The sequence below is a fragment of the Oncorhynchus mykiss genome, chromosome 9 (assembly GCF_057628025.1).
Source record: "Oncorhynchus mykiss isolate SJ-2025 chromosome 9, ASM5762802v1, whole genome shotgun sequence".
Taxonomy (NCBI): domain Eukaryota; kingdom Metazoa; phylum Chordata; class Actinopteri; order Salmoniformes; family Salmonidae; genus Oncorhynchus; species Oncorhynchus mykiss.
Window position 1 is genome coordinate 24,499,586 of NC_143030.1, and position 19,358 is coordinate 24,518,943.

Here is a 19,358-nt window from a genome sequence, read left to right on the forward strand (position 1 = left end):
AGAGCCTCAGTACAGCGTGGTAGAGGAGAGAGTGCATCTATCCCAGACAGAGTTCAAACAGGACAGACACAGAGGGTGTTGGGAGGTGACCTGACAAACATCAAGGTGAAAGAGGTAGGAGAGAGGGTCGGGAGGGATAAAGGGGTGGGGGTGAGAGAGGCAGAGCGATAGGGAGAGGGTGAGTTGAGGGAGAGGGTGAGAAGGGTGATGAAGGAGGGGTTAGGGAAAGAGGAAGAGGGGAGAAAAGAGGATGAGAGAGGGAGGAATAAGACTATATGATAGAGATAAGGGAATGAGAGAGGGAGAGAGGATGAGATTCTCTGAAAAAAAGAGAGAAAATGGGAGCGAGAAATAGAGTGGGAGGAATAAAACTACACAAGAGTGAAAGACAGGGGGAAGGCCATGTTATCATTGATCTTCCTTACCTTGACAGAGATCTATCACAACATATTCCATACTGACTCAATCAGACGGAGATTACCTCTTTGTCCGATATTTCTGACTGTCAGTCCACTTCACTGCACTTTGGGGTTGGGGACATATAGATTTTAATCAAATGGATGAGTACTTCAGATGACCAGGGGCGCAACTTTGGTTTTAGAAGTGGGGGGACATAATGATAAACTCAGCAAAAAAATTTATGTCCTTTCACTGTCAACTGCGTTTATTTTCAGCAAACTTAACATGTGTGAATATTTGTATGAACATAACAAGATTCAACAACTGAGACAAACTGAACAAGTTCAAAAGACATGTGACTAACAGAAATTAAATAATGTGTCCCTGAACAAAGGGAAATCAAAAGTAACAGTCAGTTTCTGGTGTGGCCACCAGCTGAATTAAGTTCCGCAGTGCATTTCCTCCTCGTGGACTGCACCAGATTTGCCAGCTCTTGCTGTGAGATGTCACCCCACTCTTCCACCAAGGCACCTGCAAGTTCCCAGACATTTCTAGGGGGAAGGGCCCTAGCCCTCACCCTCCGATCCAATAGGTCCCAGACGTGCTGAACGGGATTGAGATCCGGGCTCTTCTCTGGCCATGGCAGAACACTGACATTCCTGTCTTGCAGGAAATCACACACAGAACAAGCAGTATGGCTGGTGGCATTGTCATGCTGGAGGGTCATGTCAGGATGAGCCTGCAGGAAGGGTACCACATAAGGGAGGAGCATGTCTTCCCTGTAACGCATAGCGTTGAGATTGCCTGCAATTTCAACAAGCTCAGTCCGATGATGCTGTGACACACCGCCCCAAACCATGACAGACCTTCCAACTCCAAATCGATCCCGCTCCAGAGTACAGGCCTCGGTGTAACGCTCATTCCTTCGACGATAAACTCTAATCTGACCATCACCCCTGGTGAGACAAAACTACGACTCGTCAGTGAAGAGCACTTTTTGCCAGTCCTGTATGGTTCAGCGACGGTGGGTTTGTGCCCATAGGCGACGTTGTTGCCGGTGATGTCTGGTGAGGACCTGCCTTACAACAGGCCTACAAGCTCTCAGTCCAGCCTCTCTCAGCCTATTCTGGACAGTCTGAGCACTGATAGAGAGATTGTGCGTTCCTGGTGTAACTCGGGCAGTTGTTGTTGCCATGCTGTACCTGTCCCACAGGTGTGATGTTTGAATGTACTGATCCTGTGCAGGTGTTGTTACACATGATCTGCCACTACGAGGACGATCAGCTGTCCGTCCTGTAGCGCTGTCTTTGGTGTCTCATAGTACAGACATTGCAATTTATTGCCCTGGCCACATCTGCAGTCCTCATGCCTCCTTGCAGCATGCATCACACAGATGAGCAGGGACACTGGGCATCTTTCTTTTGGTGTTTTTCAGAGTCAGTAGAAAGGCCTCTTTAGTGTCCTAAGTTTTCATAACTGTGACCTTAATTGCCTACCGTCTGTAAGCTGTTTAATATATATATATATATATATATATATATATATATATATATATTTATCCATTATTTTACCAGGTAAGTTGACTGAGAACACGTTCTCATTTGCAGCAACGACCTGGGGAATAGTTACAGGGGACAGGAGGGGGATGAATGAGCCAATTGTAAACTGGGGATTATTAGGTGACCGTGATGATTTGAGGGCCAGATTGGGAATTTAGCCAGAACACCGGGGTTAACACCCCTACTCTTACAATAAGTGCCATGGGATCTTTAATGACTTCAGAGAGTCAGGACACCCGTTTAACGTCCCATCCGAAAGACGGCACCCTACACAGGGCAGTGTCCCCAATCACTGCCCTGGGGCATTTGGATAAAAAAAATAATTTGACCAGAGGAAAGAGTGCCTCCTACTGGCCCTCCAACACCACTTCCAACAGCATCAGGTGTCCCATCCAGGAACAGACCAGGACCAACCCTGCTTAGCTTCAGAAGCAAGCCAGCAGTGGTATGCACGGTGGTATGCTGCTGGCTAATGTCTGTTAGTGTCTTAACGATCGTTCCACAGGTGCATGTTCATTATATGTTTATGGTTCATTGAACAAGCATGGGAACAGTGTTTAAACCCTTTACAATGAAGATCTGTGAAGTTAATTTGATTTTTACAAATTATTTATAAAAAAGACAGGGTCCTGAAAAAGGGACGATTATTTTTTTGCTGAGTTTGTACAGTACCAGTCAAATGTTTGGACACACCTTCTCATTCAAGGGTTTTTCTTTGTTTGTACTATTTTCTACATTGTAGAATAATAGAGAAGACATCAAAACTATGAAATAACACATATAGTATAGTATAGTATAGTAACACATATAGTATAGTATAGTATAGTATAGGAATCATGTAGTAACCAAAAAAGTTTTAAACAAATCAAAATATATATATTTTTTGAGATTCTTCAAAGTAGCAACCCTTTGCCTTGATGACAGCTTTGCCCACTCTTGGCATTCTCTCAACCAGCTTCATGGGGAATGCTTTTCCAACAGTCTTGAAGGAGTTCCCACTTATGCTGAACACTTGTTGGCTGCTATTCCTTCGCTCTGCGGTCCAACTATTCCCAAACCATCTCAATTGGGTTGAGGTTGGGTGATTGTGGAGGCCAGATCATCTGATGCAGCACCATCACTCTCCTTCTTGGTCAAATAGCCCTTACACTTCCTAGAGGTGTGTGTTTTGTGTCATTGTCTTGTTGAAAAACAAATGATAGTCCCACTAAGCGAAAACCAGATGGGATAGCGTATCGCTGCAGAATGCTGTGGTAGCCATGCTGGTTAAGTGTGCCTTGAATTCCAAATAAAGCTTAGTGGTTTTTGCGACTGACCTTCATGTCTTAAAGTAATGGACTATCGTTTGTCTTTGTTTATTTGAGCTGTTCTTGCCATAATATGGACTTTTACCAAATAACCCAAATAGGGCTATCTTCTGTATACCACCCCTCCCTTGTCATAACACAACTGATAGGCTCAAACACATTTATGAAGAAAATAAATTCCACAAATTAACTTTAAACCAAGCACACCTGTTAATTTAAATGCATTCCAGGTGACTACCTCATGAAGCTGTTTGAGAGAATGCCAAGAGTGTGCAAAGCTGTCATCAAGGTGGCTACTTTGAAGAATCTCAAATATTAAATATATTTTGTTGTTTGTTTATCACTTTTTGGTTATTACATGATTCCATATGTGTTATTTGGTAGTTTTGATGACTTCACTATTATTCTACAAGTAGAAAATAGTACAAATAAAGAAAAACCCTTGAATGAGTAGGTGTGTTCAAACTTTTGACTGGTACTGTACATTTTTTTATCCAGTTGGAAAAACACTCCAAACAGCCTACCCGACCTCTCTGAGGCGTCCGCATGGTCCTAAAGCACACCCCACCCCGTTTTGGCCGAGCTAAACCCGAATCAGAGTTTTTTCGGCTGTTTAACTCCTATATCATCTCCACATTGAATCGAAATATGAAATTACAAATTCTGAAAAGTTTATGGAAGTATTGCTGGCTATTTTCAATGCAGAAGGCCTTATTGCATATAATTTTAAATATGTTTATGATTCATGTTGCTGCTACTCTAATGCATTACTAATCAAAGCCATGCATTACTAATCAACACTTTCAACCAATGCTTGAGACGGGCTTTGCTTGTGCTGCGCTTGTGCATATTCATGTGGTTTCTGTATATTCATGTGCTACTGCTTGCTAAACTGCAGATAGGTCTAGGGCACAGATTAATTATAACACAGTATCTGGTCTTAAATGTTTACCTTCTATGTGTTTACGTTGCATGAAGGGAGACGATATTTAAACCCAACGCTCCTATGGTGATGACACATCTGACATTCACACATGGCCATTGTCAATTCAAATCTGGATAACCACATCATTATGGCATACAGTAAAGTCACCTTCAGGGCCACGTAGCCAAACATTGTTCAACACTGCAGATAGAAATGTCACGAAGAGCCGACATTTTTCATTATTCTACATGTCAGAGAGGCAAGTTTTTTTCTACATAGCATGTTTCTATCTGAACATTCCAAATCATTGAGTCCTGCTGTACGTGCCCCAGATTATAGTTTAAAAAGAGTCAGCTGTCTATATCTATTGGCCAGAGTTCACATCCTAGGCCTAAATTGTGTGACTAATACTGACAAATTAGCCCATCCCTAGTCCCATAGAAACGTACCAGAACGGCTATGTCTCCCCAGAAATGTTCACTTTACTTTATGTCATACACTGGTTCTCCAGCTGAGGATGGAGTGAGTAGGCACATCAGAACCTGGATTTTACATGTGTCTTGCGTAATAGTAAACATGATAAACTAGCAGTGGGGGAAAAATGCCTATCATCAATTATATTTCCTGCATAGTATAATGTCACATTTGATCCGTACAAGTGTATTGTCACGAACCGGCTCAAAGCCCGTAACAAAGGGAGACAACGTGGAGATAAGGAGTAACAAAATATATATTTATTAACTAAAGCAACTAAGGAAAATATACAAAGCAAACAAACAAAAGGCCACCAAGAACCACAACACAATCTACAAAGGTGTCTGCATGGAGAGAGTCTTCTCCATGAATGTGGAAGAGGTCTATTTATCCCGGGAGACACCTGGCCCAGGTGTTTCCCATGAAGCTGACGACCCTCCCAACTCCGCCCACCGGCATCCTAATAAGGAAACAAGAACAAAGACAGAATACGGCAGACATAGTGGGAGGGTCGTCACAGTATAATTAGGTTGAAATGATAAATGACTGTCACTGTGAAATATCCAATATGCTGCTGATTAAATTCCTATCTATTTCTCGCTGCATGCTACATTACTACTATTGTTATGCAGCACCATATCCCACACTATTTGTAAATGAGCACAAATTGCACACAGTAAATGAGGCAAGCACTACTGATCATGTTAATGACAAAGTAAATGGGTGAATAAGTAAATAAATATACTTAACAACTCTCAACTAGAGACCATAAGTTAACCTTAAATACCAGAGGGGAAGAATTGACCTTTAGCATTTCCTATGGCCTTCCCTTGGGAATGTCTGTAGTACTCAAGCGAAAATTACCCACTCTAAAATCTGATAAATATCTGCTTGTATTTTTTTTAAATAGTCTCACAGAAAATGACTGTGTCCGGAATTCACCACGGCAGATTTGAGGGTAGTATGTTCTCAGGGTGGTGTGCACTTGTATACTTGAGCTTCCCATAACTTTACACAATCTTGTTTACAAAAACGTACCAATGGGAATTGTAGTAAACCTCAAAGAATTTATGGTCCGAGTCTCAGACCCCTATTGTTAGTCTCGCTTGTATTGCAAAAGGGCGATGGATGACTATACAAGAAAGTATTTTGAGACGATTTCTGCCATGCTTGGTGAGACAGTTCCCCAGACGGAGTAATGGGACTACAGCTTGGACAGTGTCCAACTGGGGCTGTACTCTACATTAGAGATGCATTAAACAGTCCAAATGCTTGTGGGCTTGTGGGCACCACAGTTTAGAGTTTTCCAGATACGTAAGGGGAGTAATCTAATTGGTCTGAAATATTCAGCTTGGCTGTAAAGTTGACTGGTATCGCCGGGCAGAAAATTACATGACAAACATAACACTGTGAAGTGTGGTTAACCTTGACATTCAGTAAGTATTTTTCCAAGTAAGAAATAAGATATTATTGGTAAAAGACATACCACAGCTTGATACATCTCCCAACATGCACTCCTTTATGTCTGGGAAAGCAGAATGGTTGACACGGTGGATCCGATTCACTGCGAGGATCGCGGTTGCGAAAGAATTAGCCAAACCAAGACCTACGGAATAAAATGTGTTTGAGCTAGGCATTGACACTAATACCTTGTTCAGATATTACAAATATTCATCCAGAAATACATTTTCTACCACTTTCAAAAGTCTCTCAATGCTGGGATAACATTGCCCCATTGATGTAGCAGAGCATACTGACAGGCACCTAATTAAATGACTTCTAAATTGACTTTGGATTCTTGTTTGAGTAGTTTATATCTGTGCCTTCCTTCCTGTTTTCAGGGGCCCGTACTGTTGCTGTATGGAAACTCTTGTCCTGTTGATCCCCATACTCCACTAACCCATATCATGTTGATCCCCCTACTCCACTAACAAATTTCCTGTTGATCCCTACTCCACTAACTCATATCCTGTTGATCCCCCTATTCCACTAACCCACATCCTGTTGATCCCCCTACTCCACTAACTAATTTCCTGTTGATCCAACTACTCCACTAACTAATTTCCTGTTGATCCCTACTCCACTAACTCATATCATGTTGATCCCCCTACTCCACTAACTAATTTCCTGTTGATCCCTACTCCACTAACTCATATCCTGTTGATGCCCCTACTCCACTAACCCATATCCTGTTGATCCCCATACTCCACTAACCCACATTCTGTTGATCCCCCTACTCCACTTACTAATTTCCTGTTGATCCCTACTCCACTAACTCATATCCTGTTGATCCCCCTACTCAACTAACCCACATCCTGTTGATACCCCATACTCCACTAACCCACATCCTGTTGATCCCCCTACTCAACTAACCCATGTCCTGTTGATCCCCCTACTCCACTAACCCACATCCTGTTAATCCCCCTACTCCACTAACCCACATCCTGTTGATCCCCCTACTCCACTAACTAATTTCCTGTTGATCCAACTACTCCACTAACTAATTTCCTGTTGATCCCTACTCCACTAACTAATTTCCTGTTGATCCCTACTCCACTAACTCATATCATGTTGATCCCCCTACTCCACTAACTAATTTCCTGTTGATCCCTACTCCACTAACTCATATCCTGTTGATGCCCCTACTCCACTAACCCATATCCTGTTGATCCCCATACTCCACTAACCCACATTCTGTTGATCCCTACTCCACTAACTCATATCCTGTTGATCCCCCTACTCCACTTACTAATTTCCTGTTGATCCCTACTCCACTAACTCATATCCTGTTGATCCCCCTACTCCACTAACCCACATCCTGTTGATCCCCCTACTCCACTAACCCACATCCTGTTGATACCCCATACTCCACTAACCCACACATCCTGTTGATCCCCCTACTCAACTAACCCATGTCCTGTTGATCCCCCTACTCCACTAACCCACATCCTGTTGATCCCCCTACTCCACTAACCCACATCCTGTTGATATCCCCTACTACACTAACTCTTGTCCTGTTGATCCCCCTACTCCACTAACCCACATCCTGTTGATCCCCCTACTCCACTAACCCACATCCTGTTGATATCCCCTACTACACTAACTCTTGTCCTGTTGATCCCCCTACTCCACTAACCCACATCCTGTTGATCCCCCTACTCCACTAACCCACATCCTGTTGATATCCCCTACTACACTAACTCTTGTCCTGTTGATCCCCCTACTCCACTAACCCACATCCTGTTGATCCCCATACTCCACTAACCCATATCCTGTTGATCCCCCTACTCCACTAACCCATATCCTTTTGATCCCCCTACTCCACTAACCCATATCCTGTTCATCCCCATAATCCACTAACCCATATCCTGTTGATTCCCCTACTCCACTAACCCATAACCTGTTGATCCCCATTCTCCACTTACCCATATCCTGTTGATCCCCCTACTCCACTAACCCACACCCTGTTGATCCTTACTCCACTAACCCATATCCTGTTGATCCCCATACTCCACTAACTCATATCCTGTTGATCCCCCTACTCCACTAACACATATCCTGTTGATCCCAATAATCCACTAACCCACATCCTGTTGATCCCCATACTCCACTAACCCATATCCTGTTGATCCCCCTACTCCACTAATCCATATCTGTTGACCCCCCCCCGTACTCCACTAACCCATATCCTGTGATCCCCATACTCCACTAGCCCATATCCTGTTGACCCCCCCCCCCCCCGTACTCCACTAACCCATATCCTGTGATCCCCATACTCCACTAGCCCATATCCTGTTGCCCCCATACTCCACTAACCCATAGCCTGTTGATCCTCATACTCCGCCAACCCATATCCTGTTGATCCCCACTAACCCATATCTTGTGTGTCCAGTTTCCCATATACCACATGCACAATACCGTGTCTAATTCGCTAATGGATCTCCTCTGGAAGCCGTTTTTCTTAGACGCATGTCGGTGTTATTAATTGCTCCAGAGGAAAGTAATTGGGACTACGCCAACTTAAATGAATAAATAATTATATTGGACTTGTGTGATCTTTTTGACTTGGGAAATGGCTAGGCCCCCTGTGTTTGCTTCCCACGCGTATCGTTCACGTTCGGATGTAGTTCAGACAATGGCATGACTTTGCTCTTATGGGTTCATTCCATGTGAAACTGGAACTGAAATGCCCTATGAAATTGTGTATTTTTCTTCAGTACAAATATGTCTTTTGGAGGAAGGATCTTTGACATATACTTGGCATTTCAATTCAAAATTATTATGGAGACATACACTACCGGTCAAACGTTTTAGAACACCTACTCATTCAAGGGTTTTCCTTTATTACATACTATTTAATACATTATAGAATATTAGTGAAGACATCAAAACTATGAAATAACACATATGGAATCATGTAGTAACCAAAAATGTGTTAAACAAATAGCAAAATCTATTTTATATTAGTGATCCAAGTTAGGATATCCCAGAAAAAGTGGCCTTACCAAAGCCTTAAAAAAATGAATACGGAATGATTCTTTGCCAAACAGGTCAGATTTATGACTTGTAGCATCCAAAACAATACTAACTTATCTACGATCTGACTGACCGCATGGTAATCATACCATTGTATGGCATGAAGAGGAAAAACAGTACATAATACAACAGTCATGACATGACAGCACTGAAGGGAGATGATTATTAGGATAGTCTATTCAACCCCCTGGCTAGTTATAATGTGGTTCTTTAAGAACTCTGGCCTACAGTTTGAGCTGAATAACACATTATTGATAGAACAAAATACTCAAGATCACAGAGCAGAGGTGCCAAGAAAAAAGGTTCTGCACTTGTCAGTCGTTCTTAGCTCAAGGTTCGAGGGGAATTTATTAAGGAAGCCTTTATAAACCATATTCAGTACTGACTTTCTTGAAATATAAATTCATTCTGTGTTTACAATCTTTACAACAATATTTTATATCCTACAGGCCTTTTTACACAAACACAATATACCAAGTAAGATATGCCTTTCTTTGACATCAACTTTTCTGTTCACATTAAGTTTTGCTCAAATAGAAGGGGCATATGTCCCTTGTGATTCATTGGGTTGGCGCGCCTCTGCTGAAGGTGTACACTTAATTAACAAACTGGATATAAACTGCCACGCCCCACTCTGTGTCAAAGAAAGCCCTCTGTCTTTGCATTGTTTACATGAGCAACCAAGACGATGTTTAGCTGAGTCAGTATTTAAAGAGAGACTTGGAAAGAAAAAATAGCAATGACTGTACATGGGTATTATACCCTGTCCTTTTCTCAGAAAATCCAACACATAGAAGGGTTATTAGCAAATCAACCTGTTCTTGTTTATTGACATCTTCCAATTACGTTATGGGCCAATAGGTCTAGTCATTTATTTTTCCTGAAGGGGATAGTCAAAGAATTGCCAATGTCGACACAGTTAACCTTGTTCGACAGGAAATGATGAGCAAATGATATCTGTTTTAATGGAAGATAGTCAACCAGAAGTCACACTGTCATTCAACACTGTCATTCAAGGCTTTCTGGCGTGGTTATTTTGGCTTTGTTTAGTCTTGACAGGTGGCTTAAGTGTGCCAAAGGCACTAAGAAGGTGAATTATACCTAATTCACATAGCATATTTGGTGTGTTGCCTGAAAAGATTATTGGGCATAATTGGTCCCCTTAGAGATGTTTTTTTTTTTTACCACAATCTTGTCAGCATTCATCTTTTATAGAGACCTTTAAAGATGCACTAAATCACTCTGCCATTTTCTGATTGCTAAAATTATACGACAAAACAAGCAGTCATTGTGTCATTTATTCCTCTTATGGTGAATAAAAAGTTGGCTACAATTAAACTCAAACTGTTGTCAGATAGGTTCTGGTAATTTTATTGGAATACTGCAATACCTTTCAGATTTAAAGAAAAGTTGACAAAAAGCTGGTGGGATGCTAAAGTTGGCGGGAAAACGTCTTGGTTTGAAAGGTATATTAGCTAAGGAAATTAGTTGGAAAATGAGTTAGTTAGGGGAATCAGCAGTATACTCAATTTGACCCTTTCTTAACGCAAGTACAGTGTGGTTTCAGAAAATAAGGTGTGAGGCTGAAAAAGATGAAAGACCTATATTAAGTGATAAACAGTATGTGACCAATACGTTTGACACCCAACAATTTAGTACACAAGGCATTTACTTTACTGCGGTATTGACTGAGATATAATGTAATTCATACACTTTCATCCCAATCCGTATGCAGTGATTAATAACAATTCTATGCATTTCCTAGTTCAGTTTATATGGTGAATCTCTGCACCTTCAATGCTAAGGAAAACATGTCATTTGAACCAGGAAACTATATCATGCCCCGTGCAAGGGTATTTGTTTTTATTTTGCATGCTAACCATCCTTAGAATCATCTATGACTCAGAGGCATATGTGACTACAATGGCTGGCATTGTAGTTTGTCATTTATGCAAAAATAAAGGGAGAAGTGTCATAGTATGCAGAGTTAAATAGAGTACTGGAGAGGAATGTCCTGGGGCTGCTCATTGTACCACAAGGGCCTCTGCTTTCCAGTCTTGAAATGCACTTATCCCTGTAGAAAAGCAACAAGCTAGTGAGAATAATTAAAATGGACATAAAAAAGCACTGTGGTTAGCATTCCTTTTCTGTTTCCGTCTTCTCTCTGGCGTACATTTGTTTTGATTTACATAATCCGGCTATAATATTTTGTGATGAATACTCCCAAGGTTTATGTATAGTAACGTGATGCCTCGTCCATGAGAAGTTAAGTCATGTCAATCTTGAGTGTAATCCAAAATGGGTTTCCTTCCACTAATAGTCCAAATGTTTTAAAAAAGAAAATGTACTTTAATTTCATGAATTGAGAAGATGTAATAGCCCTCTTTGCTTTGTGTTTTTTCCAAGAAAGGCCTAGATTTAATCAGATCAAGCGTTAACCGGCAACAGCATACACCTGCATGATGTTTTGACGGTGTCGGAGGTGTTCCTGCGTTGGAGCTATCCAATCGGTGAGCAGCTGCTCTTGTGATCATTGTTACAAAGCCACACCCACCCCACTTGCATTAGAAGTTTAGAACGATAAAGAGTAGGCTATATAGAAATAATGATGCTCAAATTGAAAATCATTCAACGAAATAAGGGGGATTTATATCAGCCTAATCGAGGTGTAGATTATGTCTCACATTCCAGAGTTTAAACTTGTAAACAAGGCTGCATGGGATTTCTCTTAATGCGATTGCGTGCAGCAAAGCTTTAGGTATAATGCTGGGAGACGCTTGTAGCTCTAACACAGTTCCACCGCCGACATGTAAAAGCAACCACTATACGGGTGTCAGCTAGTGCGAATCTGATAGAATCTAGCCCAAACTGAGCACAATTTTCCATTGTACATTTTTCAAACTACCACGTTGGAACTTCACTAGTCTGACAAAAATGGAGCAAGACTGTCTCAGCATAAAAATGTGCATATGAGCGCTTCTGTGGTCTTACTAAATAATCCAAAATGGAGTCAATTTCTCTCCACTAATTGCATGTTACCACAAATAGACTATTAGCTGGCAATCATATGAACCAGTGTGTGTGTGTGTGTGTTAGCGTGTATGTAGATTAAACTAAACAGTACACAGAAACTGAGAAAGAAGAAAATCACAATATATTACTTTCCCCAACAGACTTTTCAACACCAATAAAAACAATAAGTTACAATGTTAAAAAGTAGGCAACATGAAGAGCACAACACACACAGGTCATGTGAAGACACAGAAAGTGGAATTTAAAACAAAATCATCTTTGTACAGAAATTAATGGCCTTACTTTTGTACTTAACCTTGTCAGTTACCAGTCATGAAAGTGTTGACTAGCTCAAAAATTAAGTTATTAAACGTAACCAAAAAATACCATCTAGTAATTCAATTAATTAAGTGTTGTGAACTTCAAGATTTCCGCTTTGGAACTTCTTTGCAATTAATCTCTTGTGGTAAAACAAAACAAAAATAAATTGTTGACCTGGGCATGGCAATGTTGACTGCAATCTGTCTAAATAAAAAAAGTAAGAAAGAGCAAAGTACCTGTCCAATGTTTAGCATGTAAGCACATAGCTGTCAAAATCATTTTTTTATTTCAAATTGCACTTGGATGCTATAGCCTGAAGGAAATGTAGTATTTTTGCCCCACTAAACCACTCCAGCCGATGTCTCAGCATGGAACCGCTAATGCTCCAAATTACCACTAATTCCTTATATACTACATTACCTTAGTTCTGATGGATGAATGGCTAACCAAAGACATGGTATCTAAGTGAAAAGGGAAACAAGACACAGAGGTATCAGATTTTTCGGAGTACAGTCAGTGTGCACTGAAAGAAAATTGTGAAAAATTCATCTAACTTTTGCCAAGTGAGCTGTGTCAATAAAAATAAACAGCAAAATTATTATTAAGCAATTTTGTAAGTTCGATTTTCTGTAAAAAAAAAAGTGGACTCCAACGCTCCTGGAGAGCACTGCAAGCAACCACCAAGAATGAGGAGGAAGAGGGTGCACTACTTAGCATTATTTTGTATTTGTTTTAGGTTGATTGTGGTTGCAGTTCCTCTTGTTGGGACAGATAACTTACAAATTGCACTTTTAACCTCCTATCAGTATAACAATTCAATCCCTAATTATGTTTAAAGCTCATCCTTACTTGTTTTTGTGAAGGGACAAGTAGCTAAGGTTTAGTGAGATGTACATGCATTAGACCAAAAATGAATTTGGTTATAAGATACAAAATAGCACAACTGAATAGTTGCCCTTTGTAAAACCACTTAAATGTCACTGTGACATCACTATAGAACACTTAGCAGCAGGAAAAGAATGTAGGTCATCAAGGGAACAAATCCATGTTCTATATTTCACACAGTAACTCAATGAACAAGCCACCTTATGAAACATTTCTAAACTACTCAAATTTCAACCAGTTGAAGTCCTAGTTCATAATTTTAAAATGTTATCAAAGTTACCATGCCAACTGTATTTGATTTGATATGAATTTGAAATCTTGACAACGCTAGGCAAAAATAACCCTCTGGTCTTTGTCTGCGTTTGTATTAGCCTCGTAGCCACGCAGAGCTATCCAAAGCAGTAGTACTCATCGGAGTCCACTCTGAGTCGCATTGTTGGCTTGCTGAAAGTCTCGTCCTCTATAACAGGTTTATCAGAGAATAGATCAAGGTCCGTCGGAGAAGTGTGTTCCGAAAGGTCTTCGGCTAACTCATCCAACGTATCCAGATAACTGCCCACGGATATCCCGTCCAATCCATCGCTGTGTCCGTCGTGCAGACTGGTGAAGCTGCCGCGTGAAGAGGTGTCATCTTGGCTGTCCAATAGGCTGTACAGGCTGCCTGTCAGGCTGCTTTCACGACTGGCTAGGCCCTCCTTGTCCTCCATCACCCATTTGATGGATTCGATGCCGTCGTTGATGGATATTAGCTGCTGCATCAGCTTGACATCGATGGCACGGAGGTGGGCCTGCGTTTGGTGTGAGAAGGAGATACATTTAAGGCCTTTATCATTATAGATTTGGACTAGAAACTGGACAACTTGAAACCCACATGTATTATAAAGTCACACAATAACACACTTCCAACAAGTAGGCTTACAATATTGTTTTTTTTATATATATTGCTTTCCTATTCCATTTTTGTGAGATGCCAACACCAGCATGTCTTTTGGTAATGGTGAAAAGCAAATTGCCCCTGGGGGATAGTAAAGACACCACTCTACTCTTTGGAAATGACATGTAGACAAAGACAAACAGAACAGGATGCCACAGGAAATCCTTCCATCCTTGGCATGTAACAGTAGGGCCTGTGACTGCATAGAAGGACATTCTCGCCCAGGTGCCTATACAGTACCACCATTGATTTACCACCGCAGCATGACAATCCCCATAGAGTCGGGGTGGGGGGAGGTTGCCTATGGTCTCATTCTGAAAGATTCTCCCAGGCTACCAGCGACAAATAGCCAGCCATTTACGCCAATGGATAGTTAGTGGCAGCAGTCAAAAAGTATTACGCCTGATGTCTGATACAATGTTCCTGAACAACTGGCTTTATAAAAAAGAGCCCTTTCTTGGGAGTGGATCGTGACAGGCCCCGTTTAGCTCATAATTCTGCAAGTGTTTGCTTTGCCGATATAACCCGTTCTCTATGTGTGCACACATGTTGAGCTAGAGCATAGTGGAATTTTACAACAGTATTAGCAGTGTCAATTAAAGTTGGTTCGAATGGGGTATTGAATCACAAGATAGGTCTAGCTAATGTGATTTACTGCTGCTTGCTTTTTAGTTTGTTAGTCATTATTAAACTTGATTGATTTAGCCACCCTCCAACAATACTTACAAGCGTTAAGTTTAAGATATTTTCTGAACTTCGCTTAAAACAAGTTTCATTATTCTGGGCTTTTGTCTAAAACGGGGCTAGAGGCAATTTTTTTTCAACAAAATGTTTTTATCCCTATGTTATAACAATATACATTATTTTAATGCAATATTTATTGACGAATACACAAGATTTACATGGATACAGACAACTTGTTGAATACCACCATATGAGTCATAAAACCCGGAAAAGGTTCCAATAGTTTTTTTTTACCATTCATTTTTTCATGTGGGACCGCTTCATATAAGCATATAAGGTCTGTGTTTAGTGTAGGCTCACCCTGGCGTGACCTTTTGATAAATGCGCAAATCTCTCTCGGACAAGGTAACTTTTATCAATAATTAGCATTGGGTCTTTTTTGGAGTAAATTGAGGCAAATATATTGATAAAACTCACCTTGTCCGAGAGAGAATTACATGGCTATCATAACGCCACGCTAAGGTAAGCCTACACCGAATAAACAATTAATTTGAATATTTTGTAAAATTCACAATGTGAAAAATGAATGGCTGAAAAACCATTGGAACCATTTCTGTGTTTTTATGGGTATTATGATGTGTCCACTGTGGCGGACTATTGTGAAGTGAAACAGCCAGCTGGCCAGGAGAAAAGCAGCCTGATTGGATTAAAGAATAAATTGAGATTGTAAGAGGTGACAACAGCACAAAAGCCTTAGATGGCCCAAATGGGGCATTCACTATAGTAGGGAGGGAACACAGCAGAGTACTCTTGTTGTCTTACAGTGCAATTAGAAAGTATTCAGAATCCTTGACTTTTTCCACATTTTGTTATGTTACAGCCTTATTCTAAAACTGATTAAAATATCCCTTTTCTCGTCAATCTACACACAGTTCCCCATAATGACAAAGCAAAAATAGGTTTTAATCAATTTTAGCAAAAGAACTGAAATATTACATTTACACAAGACCCTTTACTCAGTACTTTGTTGAAGCACCTTTGGCAGTGACTACAGCGTTGAGCCTTCTTGGGTAAGACAGGTGTGTGCCTATAGACAGGTGTGTGTGTGCCTTTCCAAATCATGTCCAATCATTTGAATTTACCACTGGTGGACTCCAATCAAGTTGTAGAAACATCTCAAGGATGATCAATGAAAACAGGATGCAGCACGTGAGCTCAATTGTAAGTCTCATTACAAATGGTTTGAATACTTATGGAAATAAGGTATTTCTGTTTTTTATTTTTAATACATTTGCCAATATTTCTAAAAACCTGTTTACATTTGTCATTATGGTGTGTCGATTGATGAGGAACATTTTTTATTTCATGCATTTTAAATAAGGCTGTAACGTAACAAAATGTGGAAAAAGGGGAAGGGGTCTGAATACTTTTCGAATGCACTGTATATATATATATTTCCTGCTGATATGAAAGATATGTTCCTTTCCAGAACCGTACCGCAAGCGATGCGTGTTAACATTTATAGCAAGTGTCAGGGCTCTTAACAAATCTCCCCCAGCCAGAAGATACTACCATCAAAAGGTGCTAAAGGTAGATAGCATCTATGAATGGGCTAACATGCGATCACATTATAAGTAATCCATAAACTTCTGAGACGACAAAAGTATAGCCTATGAACACAAGGGCAATAAAGTTGGATTGCCATCAGGCGTCTGGAAGTTATTGCATAACATGCTGAGTTAAGATATCACAGGTTAGTGAACGTTCAATATTGCCTAAAGCAAACAGCTGCAATAACCTTGGACAACAACCAGACTACTGCAGCTAAAAGCTCTTTTGTTAGCTTGGGTAAATTCATATACATTAAAACCAGTAGACAGTGAAAGCCCTGACAAATCCACGTATTCCTCTGGAAAACTCACGATGGCGCATGAAAACCGGTAGTATTTGAATTTGAAGCACGCCATATTGTTGAATGGCAAACATTTGCAAAGGTGGCTGTAACTAGGAAAGGATCATGGTCGATGTAGTCATTTTCATCCTGCTTAGAGATGCTAGATAAAACAAACAAAAAACTAAATAAATTATTAGAGCTGCTAGATGCAAACCCCTTAGGTGCACGTGCAATGAATGTGACTGGTTTGTGTCAGCACATGGTCCTGTGTGACGTCAAATGTAGTAGTATAATGGATCACTATTTCATTAAATATCTTCATTTGTTGTGAAATAATTCACTGCGAGGATAGAACTTGATCATAATAAACTAATTTTAGAGCCCAAAGTGGCCATCTATTATTTATATATATATATCTATTATTTATATATATATATATATATATATATATATATATATATATATATATATATATATATATATATATATATATATATATATATATATATATATATATATATATATATATATATATATATATATATATACCTTTCTAGCGATCCTAATTTACATATTCTTTCTAGGAAGACCAGGGTTTTTGGCACCACTCCGTTGCAACCTATAATTTATCTACACACTAGATGACTATTTGGGAGTGCTGTGTTGAAGCCACCATGCCTCCATCTTGGCACTCCCTCACCGGTGTTAAAAATATTTTGGAAGCTATAGAAATGCATTTACATTCTACATTTGTTTTTGCCTAATTTATTTTATTACAGACACCTTAATGCATATTATGTGCGCTAAACATACAAATAAAAAATGAAATAATATATTTTAACAAATGTCCTTAAAGTATAATTATTTTAGATGACTAATGTTACTCTCTCCACTACACCAACGAAATGCTTAAATACATGTTAACTTTGTCTTTAATTGAAATACTGTTTAATTTCTTTCATTCCTATGGAGGACTGCTCCTACTGGGGAGTGCCAATATGGCTGACCAGCGGTTCAAAGCCTCTCAATGGCCAACACATATCATCCGAAATCCAGGGTTTATATATATCATTGGTTGCTATGCAGTAGCCGATTAGCAGAGACTTCACGCTCCAGACCAGACACTGGGGGGCTGGTGTAAATTGCACTTAATGCAATGCATCACTGAATATAAAGAAAGGTTTTGAAAATGCAGTGAACTGACTTGAAAAAGCCTGGTCAAATTGCAACAGTACCTGTTTTGGATGTCTGCTTCCGTAGTCAAAAAACTTTATCAAATGCTTACTGTATGAAGCACAGGAGGCTGGTGAGGGAGGATGTTTCATAATAAATGCTGGAACGGAGCCAATGGAATGGCACATGAAAAATATGTGTTTGATGTGTTTGAAACCATTCCACTAATTCCGCTCCAGCCATTACCACGAGCCAGTCCTCCTCAATTAAGGTGCCACCAACCTCCTGTGGTATGAAGCAACTCACTGATCCAAACCGACAGGGACAGACTGAATTAAATATATTTGGAGACGCATCTTTGGGACAATCACTTACCATTTCCTGTCTCAAAAATAACATCTTGCTCTCCAGTCGTTTCAAATCAGCAGAGTTCGACTGGTTTTTCGGTGTCGCCAATTTTGTATCCTCATGTTTGTCATGATGATTATTTCCTCCTGCAAGGGAACGAATGAGACTTTCAGGAACTTTGCGACCCAACTTCGTCTCAATATCTTTAAAATCGCGTAAGACGTGTTCCCCGTCCATTGTAGAATTACAGTAAGACTAGGCCTATAAACGAAAAAATATATATATATATATGCTACGTTTTTCAAAATGTGCAATAGGAACAACCGAGAGAGCAAATTATAGGGTTCCGTGGCTTGAGGACTCGCGCTGACTTCACGTTCAAAGAAAATAAAAGGTCATAGCCTTGATGGTTTTAAACTTTCGAAAAGCCTTCTTATCCGTATGCGTCTATGAATGTTTTAGGATGGTCTGAGATCCGAGGTTGAAAGCGACTTCTATATATCTATAGGCACACAGTTGCAGAGAAAAGTAATTCAAAAACAAAGTTGCCCCATCCGATTATTCTCACCAATTCAAAATATAGTGTGCAATCCACAACAAAATAGATACATATCCCGTTATGACGCCTACTGCAAAGCCACTACACTCATTCGTGAAAATTGTAGTTTTGGAAGTCCCGTCCGCCGGTGTCAGTCGTGTCCACTGAAACAACAGTCGAACAGCACAGTTGGATAACAGCCACAGAGACACCCATATGGAGCTTATGAACCCAGACAGGTGGGACTTTGAAACCACGCCTGTTTGCTGTAATCGTAAGGCAACTGTCACAGCATATGTTTTGGTTTATTGTGCACAAAATACATCCATATGGTAACCTACAGTCATTTACTAATCATCAGTTCAATCA

General features: G+C 40.2%; 1 protein-coding gene and 1 long non-coding RNA gene across 4 annotated transcripts; both read right to left on the minus strand.

Annotated features, from left to right (window-relative positions):
* Window positions 1–4,909: 4,909 nt before the first annotated feature.
* On the minus strand, window positions 4,910–6,272 carry LOC149980860 (uncharacterized). The gene is made up of 2 exons (XR_016483168.1): window positions 6,151–6,272; window positions 4,910–5,124 (listed from the first exon to the last, which is right to left on the minus strand). It is a non-coding gene; the product is annotated as an uncharacterized LOC149980860 (long non-coding RNA).
* A 4,283-nt stretch (window positions 6,273–10,555) lies between these two features.
* LOC110531734 (leucine rich adaptor protein 1-like) lies at window positions 10,556–19,338 on the minus strand. 3 transcript variants are annotated; one of them, XM_090183806.1, is made up of 3 exons: window positions 19,020–19,214; window positions 18,479–18,597; window positions 10,556–14,206 (listed from the first exon to the last, which is right to left on the minus strand). In XM_090183806.1, the coding sequence occupies exons 2-3, from the start codon at window positions 18,500–18,502 to the stop codon at window positions 13,808–13,810; spliced, it is 423 nt and encodes a 140-aa protein (XP_090039932.1). In that variant the 5' UTR covers window positions 18,503–18,597; window positions 19,020–19,214; the 3' UTR covers window positions 10,556–13,807. The 3 variants fall into 3 exon arrangements, with proteins under 3 accessions (XP_090039932.1, XP_021470764.1, XP_090039931.1); XM_021615089.3 differs by having other exon boundaries at window positions 18,479–19,338; XM_090183805.1 differs by lacking the exons at window positions 18,479–18,597; window positions 19,020–19,214 and adding an exon at window positions 16,959–17,192.
* Between the last annotated feature and the right edge of the window lie 20 nt (window positions 19,339–19,358).

What these genes read in the sequence shown, in the direction of transcription:
- LOC110531734 (XM_021615089.3), bottom strand. Translation starts at nt 18,688, where the DNA reads ATGGACGGGGAACACGTCTTACGCGATTTTAAAGATATTGAGACGAAG. An exon ending in TATTTTTGAGACAGGAAATG is followed by an intron (nt 14,207 to 18,478) that starts GTAAGTGATTGT and finishes CACCAAACGCAG; the next exon opens with GCCCACCTCCGTGCCATCGA.